The 21975-nt window shown below is 49.8% G+C and overlaps 1 protein-coding gene across 1 annotated transcript in view; it reads right to left on the bottom strand.

Moving 5' to 3' along the window:
- Myo16 (myosin XVI) overlaps positions 1 to 21975 on the bottom strand; it is a 378094-nt gene that overhangs the window by 201742 nt on the left and 154377 nt on the right. The window contains exons 13-15 of the mRNA XM_010619995.3: positions 16123 to 16250; positions 14023 to 14128; positions 7175 to 7292 (exon numbers count right to left, since the gene is read on the bottom strand). Of these exons, the coding sequence (XP_010618297.1) occupies positions 7175 to 7292; positions 14023 to 14128; positions 16123 to 16250 (352 nt within the window). The remainder of the gene's footprint in view (positions 1 to 7174; positions 7293 to 14022; positions 14129 to 16122; positions 16251 to 21975) is intronic.

The raw sequence follows: 21975 nt of genomic DNA, 5'->3' as shown, positions 1-21975 counted from the left end.
GGGACATCTCTGCCCAGGGGACCGGCCAAGCACTTCCCCTCCGGCAGCGTGCAGGGCTAACCTGACCCCGCCTCACTCACAAAGGACTCCGGGACCTTTCATCTGAACTCAAAAGCCGCATCACGGTGACTTGAGCTAGTCAGCTCCTCTCATGCAAATGCAATCGCTGTGGGTCAGTGGGATTTGGATCAGTAAGATGTCAGAAAAGGAAGCCTTGAAGAAGCCGACTCAAACCGGCCCCAGACCCCTCCTGCTCCAGAGGGACTAGACCTGGCCTTTCCAGTGTGTCTGAAATGAAGGACAGACACTGGGTTTCCGAGAGGTTCCAAGACCAGGGCAAGGGAGTATGCACACGCCAAAGGGGATTCTCTATGCTGCTGAGTTCTTAAGACTGTATGGTTTTGAAAACCCTCTGATGTGAGTAATATCCATGTGAATGTTTCTGTTTTGTACTGAAACAGTACACTGGACAGCAGACCGGAGGACATAATGGACAATACAGACATTTTCTAGAACTATATCAGTTTGTTTTGAACAGAAGTGAAGGAAATGAACTTCTCTCTCCTCCAAGAAAGAATCCCTACCTTGCCCTTCCCACTGACCCTAAAACCCCACACCCACTCCCGGCGTCCCGCCCACCAGTGATACATTCAGCCTTCAGTGAGCAGCCCCGAAGTCGTCCTGGGCACAGGGATGGTGGCACTTGCTCTCACACCCCCATATGTCCTCCTGCCTCCTATTCACGCCTCACTCATCCTGGGGTGGTGCAGGGGAAACTCGGGCTCAAGTGGGAAGCACAGCTAGGGCTTGGCCCTGCTCCTCAGCGTGCCGATCCACACTCCCTCTCAGCTTGATTCTTCCCATCCCGGACATGGGAGGAAAGATGTGGATGCTGCAGATCTGCCTGCACGTCGAGGGAAAGCACCTGCTGTGGGGCTGGTGAGACACTGCCTGTCGGTTCTCCCCGTCCCCTGCACACCGGAGCCCAGGGCTCCTCCTGCCCTGCTCTTCCCTTGAGACAAGGTCCTTGATCTCACTGGGACTTCTGCACAGGTGTCCGGTGAAGAATGCCGTGCTGAGGGTGACTCATCAGAATAAGGGAGATGAGTATTCAGTGCTCCTGATATAACAGGTTTATCTCAAAGTCAGGACTTGGAACAACATCCAAGGCAAAGACCTTAATATGTTTTCCATCTCATTTGGGTTAACGCTAAAGGTTGACCGATATTTCCTAAGGAGGTAATCCAGCCTTGGCACATTCTTTGGAAGGCATTTCCCGTGCTGAGTACATGTCACTGTCAGCGTAAATTTGAGTCTTCAGCCTACAGAGAAGCCAACACTATCCCATTCTCTGTGGGGGCTCTGGTCCCCCTCTGCCCTCTATTCAGTGAGTCCAGCATACATCAGGGGAAAGAATATAAGATGTGGCATAAAAGGGAAAGAGCAAGACAATGGTAAGAGATTCAAAGAGCGATGTTGACACATTTGACCCTCCTGGGAACCCAGAGTTTGGGGTGCCGAGTATCCTCATACTGCAAATGAGGAAACTGAGGCACAGAAAGTCAAGCGGCTGCCCAAAGCTACGCAGCTCGAGAGGAGGGCCAGGGTCTGGCCTAGGACATCCGGCTCTCGGTATGGCTTCCTTCCCCTCCCAGGGACCTGGGGAACTTGGGTTCACAATGACATCTGCTTTTGGCCTCGCTAATTGCACTCTGGAGCCATGGATTTGGCTGTGCACATTTGGGGTGCCGAAAGGTCTGCCCTCAGGGACAGCCCTCTTCCTTCAGTCCTTCACCAGAAAGCTTTACAGTTAGGGTGGACACCGTCTCCTGGTGTAAAAGTGGGCAGCTATGGCTTAACCATAACTATGCTTGCTAAGATGTATTATAACTACAGCCACTGCTGCAATGCAAACTCACTAGAGCAAGGCGATCTCAGAAAGCCCTGCCAAACCCCCTGCTACTCCTTCACTGCCCCTCTGCTTGTGTAATTATGCTTAGACTGATGGCTGTTTCCCCAGTGATTGTGGTTGCTGTTCCTTCCCCCCAATGAACATAAAGGTATAAAAATGGAAGTATACCTCTGTTCAATTCTTTCGAGGTGAGCTGAATCCCTTGAAGCCACCAGCCAAAGCTGATTTGCTCCTTCTCTGTGTGTTCTGTGGTCTGTCTGGGGGACCCCTGAGGTCAGGTTTCAATAGAAAAGGCAAGGCAAGGAAACAGGACCACTGAAGACCATCCATCCTGCACAGCAGCCACGTAGGACAGTAAAGCCCTGTGTTTCCGGGGACGACTTTCGGAAGGTCCGTGGGTCTTTGGTGAGTATTCTTTTCTTCAATTATAAATATTCCAGAAGAAGAGACTGCTTCGTAGGTTGAAAAGTAAGCTGTCACTCCCTGAGCAGATTCACCTGGGTAAGAGAACTGGTTGATTTGGGCCTTGTAGGTGCCAGTAAGATCGGGACTGAGTACTAGGTTCTCAGATGCTCTCTCTGCCAGATCATCTTGCCCACAGGCCTTTGTTCTTTGCAGACATGACTGTGTTTAGGCCTCACAGTTCTGTTAGACTGAGAAATGTTTCAAAAGTGGTTCATTTCCAATCGAATGAAACAGTGGGAAGGAACACAGGTGGGTGCAGAGTCCTCAGTTTTCTAATCCTACAGCGGAGGAAAATGCACCCATTCCTCAGGCGTGAAATCCACACCGGCCCCTTTCCACCACAGCAGCCTCAAGAGGAGACTGCGGGAGCCTGCTTTCTACTTCCCAAGACTCGGCAGCTGTGAGGCAACTGAAGTAGATGACCGAGAGCCACCTGGGTGCTATGAGAACGAAGATGTCCTCACAGGCTTCGAAGATCATGGACGAGGAAGCCACGTGCTGATGGTGAGAATGACTCTGCTGCTCAGTCTGGAAGTCCGCTCTGCTCTGACCACAGTTCCACGCACTCTGTAAAGGTCTGCGTGGGGTGTGGAGTGAATCCCACCTCTGTTCCCATTTCCTTAAAAGAACAGGCGCCCTGGGAATGTGGTGGCTGTCACCGCCTCTGCGTTACTTCACCAGTGGTTTTGTGCCTCAGGCCACGTAAACCTCAGCGCTAAACAAAGCCTCTTGGACGGGGATAGCAGGCCTGGCAAATCAGCGCAAGTCCCAAATGAGAGGTCGTGAGTGACCAACACTAAGGCTTTTAGGCAAAGTTTTCCTCCTCCTTTGGACTGACCTCCTATAAACTTGTCTGTGGGTGACAGCAGGTACTTTATAAGTCACTGCACTGTGAAGCCTGCGGGAACATACATGGGGACAGGAATTATCCCTTATTAAATAAATGTTCAGATAGGAAATATACCGGGCCCAATGCCAGCTTAGAATGCTATTTATTAATTACATTTTCTCTGAAATAGAGACATTCTGAACTTTTCTGTAGCTAGCATTCCACAAAACTAGGCCTGATATTTTCTGTTATTATTTGTGGTTTTTGTCCTTGAGAAAGAAATGTCACTAAATCATAAAGTATCATGACGATGCTACCTGGGTTCATGAACTTAATTCTATCCACGATTCTGGTTGCAAATGAATCTCAGAAAGAAGTAAATTTGTGAATGGAGGTAGCCCTGTAGGAGTCAGAGTAAAGAAAACATACAGCATCTATCCATCTTAAATTAGTACAGTAATGCCCCTGTCTAATAAAATGGTAAGAACGGTTTTATACATGTTGATAATTTAAGGAAGTAACAGTCTTTCTGAAGAAAATCAATCTGTTTCCCACATGTACTCAACCTGCATTTCCTACCATAGCCCTACTGCAACTTGGTTAGCTATTTAAGTGAACACTAAAACTCAAAAAGCTTTTACATGGGATCAATCCAAATGACTGCCCACCTTTAAAAGTGGAATAGTTTCATGCATCTTTTGGTTAAAAAAAAAAGATTCTTGGTAACAGACTATTCAGAAGTAGGCTCTTCAAGTGTCCATTGTCCATTTTTCTGAGTTGAGAAGACATTTGTGCTCAAGCAGTTGTACATCTGGACAGGAAAGTCTCCCTTACTTTCTGCTGCGGGCTGCACTGTGTCCCACAGGAAGGGCCCGCAGGTCCTCCCCAGCCCTGTGCATGGACTTTTGCGGGGAGGGCCAGAGCAGAGGAACTAGGGCTGAGATGCAGAGACAAACAGGGTGAAGACTGCAAACCGAGGCAGAGACTGGAGCGGGCCATCTTCAGGCCAGGGACTGAGGGACAGCCGTGAGCGCTGGGAAGCCCAGGCGGGCAGGACGTGTCCTCCTTGGAGACAGCAGGTGAGCTAGGGCTGTGCGGAGCCCACAGTTCGAACCCGCAGCCCCAGCGTGCCAGCAGCGCGCGTTCTTGCTCTTCCTGGTCTGTGCAGCTTGTGGCAGCAGTGCCAGGATGTTGAAGCTCCCGGGCCCAACTCCACGGCTTCCATGCCAAGGGTACCCGGGACAGGTCCAAGCGGCCCAGTCCCATGGCTGGGTCCAGGAGTGTGAGGCCCCCGGAGCGTCTTTAGACACCCGGTCCTGGGTCGTCAGGAGCACTCTGGGTGGGGCTCCGTCCTGCGGTTGCCACAGCAACTCTGAGCTGGGTGGGTGTTCCAGTGATGCAGGGACTTGCAGTGCACACAACGCCCCTGAGCACAGGCCCTTCCAGGCGGCACTCGAGAGGCGAGGACACTCACTGCAGCTCCAAGCTTTTCCTTTTCCAGGGCACTCGTTTCCCAAGAATACCTGCCTGTTGCTTTGTGCCCCTGGAAGGCATCCTCTGGATGTTTCCTCTTAAATACAGGAAACAAGGAATCGAGCTCTGAGGCGACCATTTCAGGGCGCTGGGTGTCCTGAAGACCCAAGCTCATCACGGAATATACTTTTATTAACGAGTCTCACACAGCACCGGCTTCTTCCCCCCAAGCGGTGATGCTGCTCTCAACTTTAAAAACCCATAAAGATAATCACTGAAGCATCTGGTGAAGTTTTTAAAGGAGCACAGGAGGAAGCTATGAAACCTTCAAGCAGGGATGAGCAGCAGTGAAGGGGCCGTGAAGTAGAGCACAATGAGGAGAAAGCAGCGCAGGGAGAGCTTCCCCGAGCCCAGCTCCAGTTCCCGAGGAGAAAAATGCACCCTGCCGCACAGCACGCGGACTCCACTGCGCTCACAGCTCCGACTCACAGGTCCATGGCTATGGGTGTGCACGAGCGTCCCACTGGTGTGCGGCCACAAGCTGCCAGCTGGTGGTGTCTGTGGGTGACTGGTGTGGCCTGGGGTCTGCCGAGGCTGTCCGGTTCTCTTTCGTATGTATATACCACTATTTCCTAAGTGAACGTTCCTGAAGACAGGGACACATTCACCGCCCAGATACAAGAAAGGAAAACTGGAGGCGTGAGAGGTGCCACCGTCAGGGGCCACCAGTACACCTCCGCCGGGTACAGAGCAGGCTGAGGGAAATGCAGCCCAGCCAAGCCCTCGGGCTCAGGACTGGCACAGACTCAGGTCAGTCAGGACGCTCGTGGGTCACAGCTACAGCCACGCCACCCCAGAGTGAGAGGCCAGGACACAGCCTTCTGGGCCTCGGACCCAGAGCCCGTGGCCCCCCAGCTGTCACTGGAGCAAGAGCAAGAACAAGCTGTGCTCCTCTTTGAAAGCGGGTCTGGGCCTGTTCCGGGCAGAAGTGTGAATGCTGGGTGTCCAGGCCAGGGCTCAAGACGGTCCTCTTGGGCTCTTCCTAGACGATGGCCTTCAGGACTGACTCAGGGGAACAGTGATGATAACTCTCTCCCTGCAGCACTTGAATGCCACATTTAAAACAACTGCTTCTCATTCCGCCTTTGCATGTTACTCATCAAGTTTCATTTAGCAGAAATTAGATTTCTACCTACACTTGCTTCAAAATAAAGCTCTTTTTGTTTCTAGATTTTATGATTTGGATCAAAAATATCCTTCAAGAGGCTCATGTGTTCACAGGTGGGGATTCTGCAGGATGACTGGATCCTGCGGTACAAACTTCGTCAACAGATGAATCCGCGGGTGGCTTGGCAGCTGACTGTGTCAGGAGGTGGTGCCTGGCTGGAGGAGCAGGGGATGTGCTCTGCAAGGGCATATTCTGTCCCTAGATCCCTGGTCTCTCTGCAGCTCTCCTCTCACCCTCTGGTCCTGCTTGCTGTGAGTGAGCGGCTGTCCTCTGCCAAGCCCTTCCATCGTGATGTCTCTTCTTGGCGCTAGCCAGGCACCACACACTGAACCCTCTGAAACCGTGAGCCACAATAATCCTCCCTCCTTTCAGTGTTTTTCTGAGGTATTTGATATTTGATGAAAAGCTGACAAATACTAAATTACAGTAAAAACTAACTTTCCAGAAAGGAAGGTAGTCAAAAAGCTAAATGCAACTGAATGCTTTCAAAAATCATTTATAATTAGCAAATGTTCGTTACAGCTCTTACAAAAGTTGTAAAAGTAGATGATTTCTCCATGTAGATTAGGTATTCCATCCACAGTTGTGTTTGTATTATTAATTTGCATGATTGGAAAGATATAAAATCCTGGGTGGGTTCTAAATTAGCTGAATTTTAAATGAAGAATTTTCATAAAACAAACATTAAATATTTAACTCAAACAAGAAATAGGTTCCGTTTAAATTTCACTGTTGATTATTTTAATGTTTTGATTTGTTCTAATTCAGTCATTTTTAAAATAGATTGTTTTATTTAAAATAGATTTCACTGTGTGTTGAGTGAAGTAACTAAATAAGGTTAAGATTTATTTGAGTATTTAAATTCGCTTTCATGTTCAACAAGTATGATTCCCTCCAGCTATTTCTGGCTTGGGTTTGGTTTCCTATCACACAGTTTATACAGTAATCATCAGAAAAAGATTCACTTTGCATTTAAGAGTACATTACATTTGGAATTCACAACCTCAGCCCCAGGTACACACTTGCGCACCCCCCGTGTAACACGCCCCTCCGTGCACCCGAGTCTCGATCCTCCTAATAGGATGATAAAAGCTTTCCAAGACGTCCCAGCAAGTTCATCACCACACACCCAGCAACAGTAGGCTTCCTGCGCCCCTGAAGGTTCACTGTTGGCCTCTCCCGCCTGTGCCCCCACAGGGTGTGTGCTGGGGCCCCATGCACACCCTCCAGCGGTGCAGGAAGCCTGCCTCTCCAGCTGCACACTTACCTCCAGTCGCTTGCTTCTTGGTCTCACTAAACTGTACTTCCAAATACTTTATGAAGCAACTGGACAGGTCGTTGAGTGGTGTCCTGGCATGTCCAAAGGCTTCTAAGATGCACATGACCTGCAACAGGAGAGAGAATTCCTACTAAACCACCCACTTAAAAAATGAAATGGGAGTAATAACAAAGACGTAGGGAATTCTCCATTATCTGCACGCGTATATTCATTCTCTCTCTCTCTCTCTCTCTCTCTCTCTCTCTCTCTCTCTCTCTCTCTGTCTCTCTCTCTCTCTCTCTCTCTCTCTCTCTCTCTCTCTCTCTCTCTCTGTCTCCCTCTCTCTATCTCTCTCTCCATCCCTAGCTCCTGCCTTTTAAAAGCATTATGTGACACAGGGTCTCAAAAAGTTGCCAAGTTGCCCAGACGGTTCTTCAACCTGCAATCTTCCTGCCTCAGCCTACCAGAGTGTCACATTACAGTACAGGCAGGCACCACCATGACTAATTCTTTTAATACCACGTTAAATGTTTCACATAACTCTGTCCAAATGCAAAGTCTTCGCACTGTACATGGCGTCTCCAATTGTAGCCACTTTTACTAAAATGACATGCAGGCTCCTCACTCCACCTAAGTGGAGGAAATCTATACACATGCACGCACACACACACACACACACACACACGCACACACATGGTACATTCTCTCCCCAGAGGCAGGAAGCAGAGGCCTGGTCCAGGCTTCTGTAGGTGATATCCTCGTTGCCCTGAGCCTGTGTTCTTAGGTGGCAAAGCTCACGGCTTCAAAAGGCTAAGAATAAAGTTCCTCAGATTAACCCTCAGTTCTGATATTCTTTTGGACATTGGTCATGGAAGAGAAGCCATGTCCTCGAAGCCAGTTTGTCGATAGTGATGGTAACCAAGCAATTCTCCAAAAAGTTTGAAAATCTGGAAGGGTCACGGTGATTTCGCAGGGTTAGAGGTTAACTGCAGTTTCTATGTCAGCCACAAGATGGAGCACCACCTCACCTTTTGAGGACACTGTACTGTTCCCCATAATTTTTGAGGAATTAGACATTTTTAAAGTGTGCTTTGACTCTACTTCTCAATTTCTTGACATTTGCTAACCCCAGGGATTCATTTCTCCGGGAAGTGTTCTATATTATAGAAGCTCATACAACACCGATGCTAATCCAAAATCAGATCCGCTAAAGGTTCTGTGAGTGAAGTGCAGTCAGCTGTCTGTTATGCAGTCTGTGCCTTTGGAGAGCAGCACACATCAAGTCTCTATGAAACCCTATGATCTGGGCAGCGTGCAGCGATTTTAAAGGCGATTAAGTGCTAATTGATAGCAGTGATGACAGAAATGTTTTCAGAAGAAAATGTGAATTAGTGCTTAGTGGATATATTTGTGCTCCTTTTGCAAAAGCCAAATGCGTAGATGCACAGTGGAATTCACACTGCAACTTACGAATTATGCAGCGGATGGTGTCACACAGTTGTTGTGAAGTTCCGAGGTAGGGTGAGTTTTAACCACCCCCGGCTTCCTAGTTGCTCTGGCAGGAAAGTGAGGTCTCAGTCATCCTGTGAGGAGGGCGCCGAGCTATCCACGGCCCTGCCCAGGTGCAGCGCAGGAGACACAGCACACAGGCGCCCCTCTGGGCCTCACTCCCCACTGACGCTGATGTGGGGAGGCGGCTGGGCGGCCCTGCACCTGCAGGGCGAGCATCTGGCAGCGAGTGCCCTTCACCTCACACTGGCTCCGGCGACAAACAGGGTTCTCTGTGCTCGCTGCACGCCCGGGAACACCTAGGTGTACGCACAGGTGAGCACGCACATGTGTGCACTGCGTGTGAGATCTCGTGCACTCCTCCCACCGGGGTCTCCCTTTCACAAACAAGCAAGCAGACTAAATGGTCTTCCCGAGGCTCAGAGCTCCGGGTGCTGAATCCTGGGTTCTCTGCAGAGCCGCAGGCCCACGCGGGCAGCCGAGCTGCCCCGCTACAGTAACTACAGGGCCCTCCAGGGTGACACTCCTGCAGAGCAGAGATCGCCAGCAGAATGCAGCACCCTCCTGGTTTGCTTTCCCTGCACCCTGCTCTTGCAGAACAGAGATTAAAACCCTGAATGCTGCAATAACCAGAGTGGTTATCATCTCCACTACTGGCCAACAGGCAGGAGGGCCAGCACTAGGCCAGCACTGAGTAAAGGCATTGGGGGAAATACCAAGAAAACACGAAACTGGCATGATTCACCTGCTGGCCTTGCCCCTGAAACGAAATGATGAGAATGTCGCATAGTATTAACATTTAAATAAAAATATAAGTGAAGGGAAGCAGATATGTACATGCTCAAGAAGATGATTCCCATTTTATTGGTGCAATGTTTTCCATTCATACTGCAGGGTCTACATCTCCACGGTTACTTGCCATCACAGTAGCCATGGATCTGTCTTGTTTTTTGTTTGCTTGCTTGTTTTCGAGAAGGGTTTCTATAGGTAGCTCAGGCCGGCCTTGAGCTCACTATGTAGTCCAGGCTGCTCGCCTCAAACTTGTGGCAATCCTCTTGCCTCAGCCTCCCAAGTGGTGGGATCAGAGGCACGCACCACCACACCCCCGTGTTCTGTTTTCTAAAAGTGAAGACCTGTGGCCTCCTTTGTAAAAATTAACTCTCCATCCTTCAAATTGAGCTGAACATTCTGCTCTGTGAAAGCTGCTGCTCAAATTAATGCTGGTTTCACGATGCACATGGAATCAAAAGCTGTTTTTTACAGTTGGAATCCACCGGGCCAGGATGGACCGGAAGTCCAAGTCAGCTTCTTTCCAAAACTTGACTCTTCTGTTCCAGCAATTCTAACACTACGCACAGTTCCTGCTTCCAGGGCTTGATACCAGAACTCAGGGTGCAGGGTGGGGCCGGCCCAGCACAACCTCGGTTGTCCAAGGCTGCCTGCTGCAGGCCTCATGGGTCCGCTTCCCTGCCAGGCACCTCCCGTGGAAGGTGGCCTGGCCTGACCACTGGGTGTCAGGTTCATGTCCCTCCTCGGGGGAGCCTGGTGACTGCTGCTCTCCAATGTGCTGTGGGCTGCGATGGGCACTGTCTCCGGCCCTTCCCTCCGTCAGCTCTTCTTCCCTGCAGTGCCCCAGGCATCTCCTAAATGCACCCGGGTTTCCAGCTCTCATCACCACCCACATCCGTACATCCGTGCGCTCAGCGCCCGCTGACACACTTGGATGTTCTACGAAGCCGTGGCTGAGTAATGTTCATGAACTTCCTAGACACGGGATGAGATCCACTGGACGGCAGTGTAAAAGGAAAACAAAAACCATGGCTGATAGGGAGTGTAAGCCGTGTTTAAACCTGAACAGTACTTCGTCATGATTTTACAATAATTTATTTACAATATCGCTCACGTCTCATGGGGGATGAATAAACAAACGAATAACTTTCCTTGAAATTTATACTGCAGGAGTTGTATCTTCCTGTCTGAGGGAAGGCAACTTAGAACACATTCACTTGAGCAAAAATGCAAAGCCAGTTTACAGGAAGTCATGCAGAATGCGTTCTCAGAACATACAGCTTGCTGTCTGTTTTGTTTGTTTGTTTGTTTGTTTATTGAGACAGGGTCTCACCATATAGTTGACACTGACCTGGAACTCACTATGTAGCCCAGGCTGGTCTCGAACTCACAGCGATCCTCGTGCCTCAGCCTCCTGAGTGCTGGGATTACAGGTGTGTACAGCTTGCCATCTTAAATGATCATTTTAACAAATGAATGCTTTAGTCTCTAATTCAGAAGGGAAACTATTATTCTTATTCATTTCAACCAAGTTAACAGATTCTGTTATTTCCACCCGTGAACCTGCCTTATGTTCTGAACATGGCGTCCTACTCATGCTCTGACCCAAGTATCGGCAGTCAGAACGTTACCACGTGACGGAGACACCAGTGGGACTCTTCCTTGCACGCTGACCCCATTGCTGCTGTTCCACTCTTCTGAGCTGTGCTGCAGAACGCTGCAATGCTCCCGAGGCCAGGAGCCTAATACATGGCCACAAAGCGCAGTGCTGCCCAGACAACGCTGCAGAGCTGACTTCACGATTGTCCTTTGTTCTGAGAAAAGCCTCCAGACTCAAGCAGACGCACAGGGACCCACCGGGGAGATCTAAATGTTTAGAGATGTGTAAGTAGCACCCACAGTGTAAGGGGAAGAGATGATGTGGAAGCAGAGGGGAGACTATTAGAAAGGAGGAAAGGAACCAGGAGAGGAAGAGAGGGAAGAGGGCTGGAAATGAGCCAAGTGTGCCACACGCATGCACTAATAATGTCACACTGAAACCTAGTGCCACGCACGACAGACGTGAGCTAGCAAAAAGTATGAAGGAAAGATCCGAATCCAGTGATTAAACTGAAGCCTCTTGATTTGTAAATGCAGAATCAGATGCTATGAGCTCCTAAAAGGTTCCTTGGCTGGCGTGATTGCATCAGAGTCTGATTACCTCAGAGTGGGTTAGCTCTGCTCCTCAGAGCCCATGGAAAGGGCCGGTGGCCAGAAAACAAAGGCAGCACCCGCAGGCAGGCCTGGGTGTCTAGACTTGGAGGCCGTGCCCTTTCGGATAGGCGTGGCTGTCGGGGGTGATCTGAAGTGACAGCAGCTGCTGTATCCACTCTACCCACACCTTCAGCTGGGGTCTCTGAGTCGAATGCAGGCGGCTGTCCTTTCTGAAGCTTTACCAGTCCACGTGTACAGCGCAGGGGGCTTTCATTCCTGTGGGGAGCTGGTGCGGGGGCAGCACACACCCGGTTCTCCCTATGTCCCTTTCCCCTCCCTCCCTCCAGCCCTCTCTCCATCTGCAGAAGACCCATCTCCCCACATCCCAGTAGCTCTTGTTTCGCTCTGTTTACACTTCAGGCTTCTCAGGTGAGGAACCCCGCTGTCCTCCAGCTGGTGCGGCTGCCCGGCCCCACTCCATCTGGTCCCCAGGTGTGTGACAGCAGGTGTCTTTCTGCAGCCCACGCTCGGGGCGGGGGACCCAGGAACTGGCCAGGGCACCGCCTCACCGGGAAGTTGGGGACTCACAACTGAGATGTGCGCAACGCATTGTGCGTTGTGGCTCAGTTGTTGTTTTTCCTTGTTCGTCTGCGCTGAAGGAAAGGATGAAGCACACATGTACATCATTCCTTGATCGTCGCCCTGAGCAGGTCGGTCGGTCTTAACCAGGAGGAACCGAACAGGATTTCTGAGCACAATGGAACGGATTCTTGACACTCACATTTAATAGTCTTTGCCCCGAGACTGTAAACACGTCTTTGCTATGCCTGAGCTAAAATACAGAGATATAAAACATGGAAGAAAGGCTGACAGTTCCCACTCTTAATAAAAGCAGGGCAAGTATGGTCCATGCAGGAGAACGCCCAGCCACGGGACTCACTCACTCTCAGCATACACTGGAACTGGTTACGTGGAAATCTGCACTGGATTTATTTGCTGATATCAGGGTAAGTTAACGTAGGACATTCAGAGAGCCTTCTATCCTTGTAGTCACTCGTACACTCAGGCAGCAGGCTAAGGCAGCACCACAGCAGCAGGCGTAGAGCATCCTGGGCTTGGCGGGGTGAGAGGCTGAAGACTGGGAGAGCGAGGCCCAGGTCCCCAGCCGGGTCCTGCGTGGGGCGGACAGGGAGCATGAGGGAGCGCGTCGCCTGCCTGTGGATTGCAGATTGTGCAGGTGCAGGAGGTAAGCAGGAACAGAGGTGCAGAGCTGCAGCCCACAAAGAATCTCTGGTCTCCTCAGGGCGTCGTCTTGGCTGCGTGCAAGGCTGACTTCCTGTGCCAAGTGTGCCCGCTTCTGTGCTGTGCCCTGAGCAGACACTGGCATCCTCATCCATCCCTCCCTTCCTCAGGGGCCTCGTCCTTGTCCACCAGGTCTGCCGAGAGGACCCGTGTCCATCATGCCTGAGTGGGGTGAAGGGGGCCCCAAGGTCGCCAGCCTGGACCATGGGAGGCGGAGCCAGGCCTGTACATGCCAGGAGGGGCAGAGGGCCAGGCTGGGAGCCACAGTCCCCGTATCACTGAATCGCAGGCCACGTGGGGAGCAGCGGGTCTGCTCACAGCCCTGCACCCCACCCGGGCCTGGAGAGCGGCTTAGGGAGATACTACGGTGGCAGTCAGGCCACCAGAGTAGCAGAGGAGCCCCGGTGACTTCCATGAGGTCCCTGGGCTCGGGCCTCCCTTGGCCCTCTGAGGGTCCCTGGTCCACAGCAGGAGCTGCCTGCCCTGTTTCTTCTCCTGCGTGGTCCAGGAGGCAGGAACAAAGCTTGTGCAGTGGTGTGAGGAGGAGGCTGCCTGAGCTGCAGCTTCTTCTCTTCCCTGGGCAGGATGGGGATGTCCTGGCCCTACTCCACACAGGAAGGAACAGAACCCAGGCGCTGCATTGTCACCAACTATGACCACCACCTGTCCCTGCCTCCCCCTTTGCCGCTGTCAGCACCACCAGAGTTTTGAAATTTTAAGATCGGCTCTTAAAAATTCCCCACCACCACTGGCTTTGAGGCTGGTCTCACCAGAAGGACCAACACAGCAAATTCTATAGCAAAAACTCTGGCTGCCAACTAATGCATGGTGACCAGGTGACCGGAGGAAATATAAAAAAAAGGAGTATGTTCAAAGTATCTATCAATACATTTTAAAATTCACTTGAACAATATTAAATGGCACCAGGGCTCCATCTTGTGTGTGTGTGTTTTCCCCACAATTGTGATCACCTTTACCCATGATGCCCATTTGAAAGTGCCACTTTTCTTGGCCTCACACACACGCGCACACGCACACACCTGCCAACCTGCCAAGCGACTCACGTGTCTGAGCCTGGAGTCCAGCAGGGCCCCGCCAGAGATGGCTCGGAGGCTCAGGTGTCTCGCGATCTGCTTGCTGGCCTCTGACTTCCCTGATCCTCTCTCCCCACTAGAGAAAAGAGGGAAGAGGTGAGCTCACTGTTTTGGAGAAGACAGAAAAGGAAATTAAGGAAGCTGAGGCAATTCTCAGACGCAGAGTTGGCAGGGGAGCATGGTGACACAGCGCGTCTGTGCTGCGGCCTCGCTCCGTCATCTGACGCATTCATCAAGGTTAGGGAGCAACGTGAGTCCTGGGTCACAGGTGCGTAGACGGGACAGCAGGCCAGAGGGAGGTGACTTCTGGCATCCAGGGTCTTAGAGCTCAGGGGGTGGCGCAGCAAGCATGGCCACCCCAGAGCTACCTAGCACTGGCTCAGGGAATGCGTGACGTCCCCCAGAACCCCCTGGGAAGGATACTCATCTTCCTCGGTAGTTACCCCATATTTCAGAGCACCTCTTCTTTTGGAGAGAGAAATTGTTCATGCCGTGCTGCTCAGGTCTCCACTGGGCAGAGCCCTTGTGGACTTCCCAGGCTTGGGGTTCTCTGGTTTGCACCTCTGTGATCTGGCTTATCACAAACTCAACTCAGAATCTCCGGAGACAACACTCGGACACCTGTCAGGCACCCCACGTAAATTTATCCGATTTCTACAAACAACATCTGAGCTCTATTCCTGCACTAGAAAAGGCCAAATCACCATAATATTCCTATGCAATAATTACCAGAGTGATCTGATACATCATAAAATTATCTGTGCTTTCAGGTGGAAAACTCATTTTTTAGTTGTTAGCTGGTAATGAAATAATCTTATTTCTTGAAGTTCTTTTACTAGCCCTTTCTTAGGTTCTTGTGTTGGAACATTTACTCTAATGAATCTGGTCAAAGGGTGTTTATTTTCCTGGAGTGAAATAATTATTTAAGTCTCAACTTGCTAACGAATGAGTTTTTTCCTCTCATCTGCGCTGACCTTAAAACATTTTAACCATCAGCACCTAATGTTATCTACAAAACGAGATATTAAAAGTAAAATCTGAAAAGAAAATTGAAGATTTTCTGGCAATGGGACATCTGTTCCGGGGACACCCAAGCTTTGTTCCTCAAATCTTGAATCACCCTTTCTAAGGCAACTTCTGGGACTACCGAAGCCCTGGAATGTTGTGCGGACAGCTCATCCAGCGAGTCCCACGCGACTGACTCCAACACACTGGTAGGAACGAAGACAGCCTCTAAGTCAGCCAGGACCCACGGGGTGGAGGCAGAGGGCGGCTCCGGACCTCAGTCCCCTTGGCTCCCTTGACCTCTGGGCTCACAGACAAGGAATGTACAGAAGACCACAAAGAAGTGCGTGTGTAAGTCCTTCCGTCCGGCTGTCTGTACTCCATCTTATGTCGGACGAGCATGGGCTGTGAACCACCTTCCATCCATGGTCTGGGTCCAGCTGACCCCACTGACCACTAGGCAAGGACAGGAGGACTTGCAGACCTCTCCTTCTGCGAGAGTCTGGCCTAACATAGAAGACAGTTCTCTGACGCAGGTCTTATTCTAGTACTTAAATATTCCTTCAGTCCTCTCCTTATGTAACTATATGTCAGCCCTTCTTCCCCTGTTAGCCCTCTGTTATCTTGGAAGAGATTTTGGTCCCATGTGAATCAATAAAGTGAAAATCACGATTACGTGTCAGGCAAAAGCTCCTCGCAGGAGTCTGACAGGAAAATATTCTTCTGCAAAGAAACCCGCTGCCTCCGTTTGCATGCTGAGGGGCTCGGCCCACTGGCCCGGGAGCTTCCCTTTCTCCAGGCTTCTCAGGCAGGAGAGAAGTGCTGTGGTTCTAGTCTGTAAATCTCCAGACTGATGTTAGTTTCGCTCTAAACTCACAGGCACGGATTCTGCCCCCTTGGGGCTCCTTGGGACAGAGCGAGGCTCCTGCGCTGTCACAAGTCAGTGTGCTTAGGGCAGAGAGAGGGGCCTGGCTGTGGAGAAGGCTACGAGCCAGCAGCGGGGAGGGGTGGAAAGGACTCTGGCCGCATCGTGGCCACATTGCGTGGGCCATGGGCAAGACTCACCTGAGCACAAAGCACTGCAGCCTCCGGTCCCGGAACAGCTGGTGCACTGCACGCTCGGCACAGCAGAACAGGTGGGGGGGCAGCGAGGGGCAGGGGGTCCCCGTGTGGCTCAGGTACAGCTGCGACACCTGGACGGCGAGAAGCACCCGGCTGTGGAAACGTCGCACCCCGCCTGGGCCCTGACCCGCGTCCCACACGTGACAAAAGCCCAGCGCTCTGATGTTGCAGCTCAGCAGAAGCCATGCAGCACCCAGGAGTCCCTCCCACTAGGGAACGGGGACACTCTGTGGCTTTGGTCCTCACTTCTCGGTCCACAGCTTTAGATTATTCTGCTGGTAAGAAGAAGCCACTCTACTACAGATCCCTGCAGTAAGCTAAAACCTCGGTTATTCACATCAAAGGATTTCTCTAGCAGCATCGAACGTCAATAACACAATTCAGCAAGCATTTTAAACCTGAGCAAAAGAAGGCCAGTGAGGCTGAGTCACACAGGAATCAACAGGTTTCTTGGAAAAACAGAAAAGTAATGAACTTCATTCCACTGAAAGGATGATTTGCGATTGCCACAGTGACTCTCTGCTGGCAGGTCTCAGTCCTCAGTTTCTAGTGAATGCCCTTACATTAGAATTAAAAACTGAACATAAAAGGCCTTTGGGGTGGTGAAGAAACGCCAGGCAAACTTAACTTTTATTTTATAAAATAACTGCTTGTTATCTCAGGACATCATGGTTGGGAAGCTGAGAGACCCTGGCCGTCCCCAGACAGAAGGAGATTCCAGAGCCCAGGCTCTGCACCGTGTCTGCACCGGGCATGGCGGAGACGACGCAGACCTTGCAGCAAATTATAGTAAGGGAGGGAAAAGGGTGGCTTGAATGCTTTAACTGCAAAGTTTACATAAAATTACAATTATTTATTCAGGAGAAGAATTTTTAAAAGTCAAATAAATGACCTACAGCTACAAGAAATAAGAGTCTCACAAAGTGGGTGGCAGGTATCAGACACTGGCAAGCACAGGCTGCCGCTTCCAGCACTGGGCGACACCAGCAGGCTGAGCCACGCCCCGTGGTCACTGTGAGGAGGTGGCCAGGTCTGGGCAGGGGAGCGTGTATGCAGGGAGGCGCCGCTTCTGAAGCAGGGCTTGTGTTGCATAATTGAGCGGTTGTGAAAATAGGCCCCCTGCCCTTGCTTCCCGGCCTCACCAGCCTGCCACAGTGAGCCACAGAGGCTGAGAGCACCCGACACAGGCAGCTTCCACGCCCAGGATGGGGCTGGGGACCACCTCCCTCCTTTGTCTGAAAAGGAAGAGATGGCCACGCCCACCTCACACCCCACACCTGAATTAATTAGGTGTGAACCCAAATTCCAAATCTGGACAGCAGAGTTTGGAACGCTTATGTCTATAAGCAATCCTACTCTCGTGAACTAGGAGGAAGCAAGAGGGGTTCACAGATATTAGACCCTAAGGAGCACCATGGGGCAATCTCACTACACTAAATTTAAGAGCTCCTAGTCAAGTGCCTAGCAATAAAAACACGACAAGCAAAGTGAGAAGGGGACTAAGCGGCACGTCGAATCATAAATTCTCAGCAGTTTGTAATAGACTCCTGAAAATTGATAAGATGGAAATACAACAGAAAATTGGGCCAAGAAAAGAAACTGAAAAAAAGGGTGAATACTTAAGAAAAAAAGACGAAATGCTCTCTGATGACTGTGGAAATGCTAGTTCCTAAAACAATATGACATATTGCTGACAAATACTGGCAAATTTAATCAAGGATAGTCTAATAACAATGCCAAGGGTGGCTACAGGTGCTTTTCGCAGCACACATGGTCGTCCTCCCGGGAACCCACAGCCCGGTGTGAGGAGTATCCACCTCCCTGTCTGCTGCTGGGGAGCTGGGTGGTGGGGCACATCAGCGAATGGCCAAGCTGACCCAGCCAGCTCGTGGTGGAGCCTGATTTCACCAAAGCGTATTCTGTGCAGGCTCGGTCTGCAGACCCAGTGCTGCTGGCGTCTCCTAAACCTGGGGTATACGCTCTCTGTAAATCCCTCAAGCACGAGTCAAAAAGGAACTCCTAGAACCAATCTTAGTAGGTTTTCTAAGAACAGAAAGGACGGCAGTAATAAAATGGACCAGAGGATACATGTAACTGACAAAAATATACTGCTGGTCCTTTGGAATAAATGAACTAAGGACTAAACCTCTCGTCAAGGAACTGTTTTGACGACACCACAGTTAAGGATACTTTTAAATGGGATACAAACAGTAGGCTGAGTAACGGACCCATAGAGCACAGGGATCTGTGCGGCTATGTTACCTAAGCAGTGAACACACAGGGGTGGGAAGATGGGAGCGGACTTCTGGGCGGGCCTCGCCACCCTGCGCACAAGCGACCTGTGCCCTCCATGCCCACTGGACCACCTCTCCTCTCTGCAGTGCCCTACACTGTAGCCGTACGGCTCCGCGCCCACGATCGAGCAAGTAAATGCTGCAGTTATCATCACACTTCCAAAGCCGCGTCTCCTCAGGGGCACATGGGGAACCGGTACTTTGCTTTTGTGTTACTTTTTAAATTAAATGACTGCGTCCGTACGTTTTAGATCCACACACCGACCACGTTCATCACAGGTCATTTGTCCCTGCACAGGACGTTACCTCGATTCTTCTTTCCATTCTTCTCCCCTCCCTTCAGCCTCTCTTCCTCTTCTTTGCAAAGCTTTATTTCCACTTTTTTCTTTCTTTTTTTTTTCCCTTCCTTCTCATCCCTTCCCCTTCCCTAGCTCCCTCTTCTCATTTAAATTTCTTCTGAGATAGACGGAGAACAGGTACACGATTCTCCAATGTACTATACTTGCATGTTTTGTGTTTTTCATTATTTTGGGACTTGGAATGAACAATTAAAATCATTACACGATGATAATACAGACATAAAATAATCAGGAAGCGCATCATCGCTCAGGTTTATTTTCTTGCAGGACAAATTTGCCATTTGAAAACTTAACCTAACAGTTTCCCTTTTCCCCAAGTCCAACACGGATTTAATGTGATTTTTGACAGAATGCCCTTAAACTCCATCTGTTCTGTAGACTGCAGAGATTTCATCAGTGCTGTAGGAGAGACCTCGGGGTGCCCATGAATGATTCTCCCAGGCTGAGGGCCACTCCTCTGATCCTGTTTGGGGTGACACATCCTCTTCCGGCCAAGGGGCACTAGAAGTTGGCTGCATGAATGGCACTACGACGATTTCACTCTACGTACTGGACTCCACCTCCTGCTCCTTACACACACGGTCACTATGGAGTACAGGTCACCTTTTGGAGAAGTACATGTTTTTACAAAGAGCTGCATACAGTTAAAGAAAATGTTTGGTGTTGGGCCCCACACCAGTGCTGCTGAAAAGAAACTCTTGAATTCAAGTCTGGGACTAGGCCTAAAATAGATCTTCAAATATCTAACCTTTGAACTTCTTGTCCTGATCAAACCGGACTGTGCAAGCCCCCTGTGCTTGTAGATTGTTTTCACCTCATAATGCAGCTCTAGCGAACTCTCCTGCCTGAACAATGTCCCTCTCCCTTATTGTGATCTTACTGATTCCCTCCAATTTTACCCAATCACATTTCCTTTCCATGAAAGGGCTTTCTTAACTCGGTGTAGCTTTGGTCCCTTCTAACCTCCTTATAAGCAATAAGGTAACATGAAACTTTAAAATTAGAACGCTCCCTTTAGAAACAGCTGCTTCTCCAGACCTCCTCAGGCCTAGGGAATAACCATGGCCCTCTCCTCTCCTCAGCTCCAAGGAATGGATGGAATATGCAAGAGATGCTGGCCCCAGGAGGCCAGGGTCCACTCCAGGAGGGGAGGAGGCAAGTGTGGGATTATCACTGTCTCCTTGTGTTCCCTCTCCTTTCTCTTCCTTACTCTAAAGACTCTCGCACTTGAGGGAACAGTGAGATGATGATTTGTAGGAACATGAGCCCCTCGTTCTCCTCCGAGCTAGCGTTGAATACAGCTTTTTTCTTTTGCCAAACATGTCCTCCCTTGGTTTGCATGGGAGCTGTGAGAAAATGCACCTGAGTGTACGGACTTGAGCAACTGGTGGCATCTTGACTTGTTAGTAGTGCAAATTCTCAACTCAGATCCTTCAATGGGGACTCAGCTCCAAGTGAAGTCTGTGATGTTTTCTGTTACTTGAGTCTTGTGTTCTCCTTTGCAGTCTGAAGGATGAGGACTATTATGGTCTGTGTCTGAAGTGCCCCCCAAAGGCCTCATGCATTCGGAGTTGGGGCTTTTGGAAGGTGACTGGATCTCAGGGGTAACATGCTCATCAACGATTCATCCACTGAGGAGTTCAAAGTGTGCTGTCTGGAGGTGGAGCCTGGCTGGAAGACACAGGTTGCTGGGAGCGCAGAGGGGTGTGCTCTTGTCCCTGGCTCCTTCCTTCGCTCTCCACTTCCTGGCTGTCATTAGTGGAGCAACTTTCCTCTGACAGGCCCTTCCACCAGGACGTTTCTGCTTGGGAGGCAGTCTACCACAAGCTAAACCCTCTAAAACGTAAGCCTAAACGAACCTCTCCTCCTTGAAGTTGTGAGGGGCCATGTATTTTGTTCCAGTTATGGGAAAAGTGTCACAAGGAGATGTCACTTAGCACCCCTCAATATCTCACACGATTGGTCCTGGTGATGTATTCAGTGAGTGTTCCTGGCTTTGAAAAACCAGTTCAGTCCTGATCTCAGATTGCTTTGGTAGAGCCAGAGCAGGGAGATCTGGCTACATCTCCATCTCCTCTCTTTTCCCTCCATCTCACTGTTGTTCACAGCAAGCAATGTCATGTGTCCTTAGCCTGACCAGGCAGCACCATCACCAACCGTGTTCCTTGTCGGTTGTCCTTCAGTACCGCACCAAGGCCTCTCCTCAGGGTTGTTAGCATCAGAACCACCATATTGCTACGGAAGCACTCATCCAGTGGCCCGAGCTTCTTGCTGCCCAGTGCTCTTGTGAGTCTGTGTGAGGCTGGCCGGGAAGGACAAGTTCTCGGAGCCAGAATCAGTACCTGCCGGGCTTACCATAGCACACAAGTGCTAGCAAAGTCAGAGGGAAACACACCTTCCAAGGAATTGTTTAGACACGAAACAAGCAAGTAGTTCTCCTGGTCTTTATAAACAAGATCATACTTTATATACACGATCGTATTCACTGTGCTATTTTCCTAGATATGATCATCCTAGTATGTCCAATCAGCAGCAGAAGAAACTACAATATTTGAAAGAGAACATCATTTAAAACAACACAAATACAGTCACAGCCAATAGACACAAAAAGAAATGGACTTTTCTTTGTTGTGTACAGAGAATGAGGAGACCACTTTAAAGCGAGTCTCACACAAGGAGCTGACATTAAGAGGCTCCAACGTACTAGAGAGGACACTGTGCTAACTCAACGGAAAACCAGCTCCCCATGTCAACTCACATCACATTTGTGGGTTGTTACTTTTAACAAGGCAACGAGGATCTAATGGATTCTGAATAACAGATGTGAAGTCCAAGCAGCAGGCATGTTAAATCCATTATGAACTCTAAAAGCACACAGTTGTATTGCAAGCTTGAGACCAGTGCACTCTGTACCTCATGTATTTTTACTTCATGTATTTTTCTATATATTTTCTTATCTTCTATGATACTTAGTTGATGATGAATAGAATGAGTGATCAGTGTGCATACTAAGCACATTTATTAAATACTTAATATATATGTGTTAAAACTTATGTGTAAATTTATATGAATTATATCAATATATATATTATATAAAATATATTTACAGATATAGACAAGGACATTACATTTTAAGTTTTAAT

This window comes from Fukomys damarensis, unplaced genomic scaffold (assembly GCF_012274545.1).
Source record: "Fukomys damarensis isolate Sample0158 unplaced genomic scaffold, DMR_v1.0_HiC HiC_scaffold_6, whole genome shotgun sequence".
NCBI classification, from domain to species: domain Eukaryota; kingdom Metazoa; phylum Chordata; class Mammalia; order Rodentia; family Bathyergidae; genus Fukomys; species Fukomys damarensis.
Note: the sequence above shows the minus strand (reverse complement) of the source record. Positions and strands in the feature narration are given on the sequence as shown.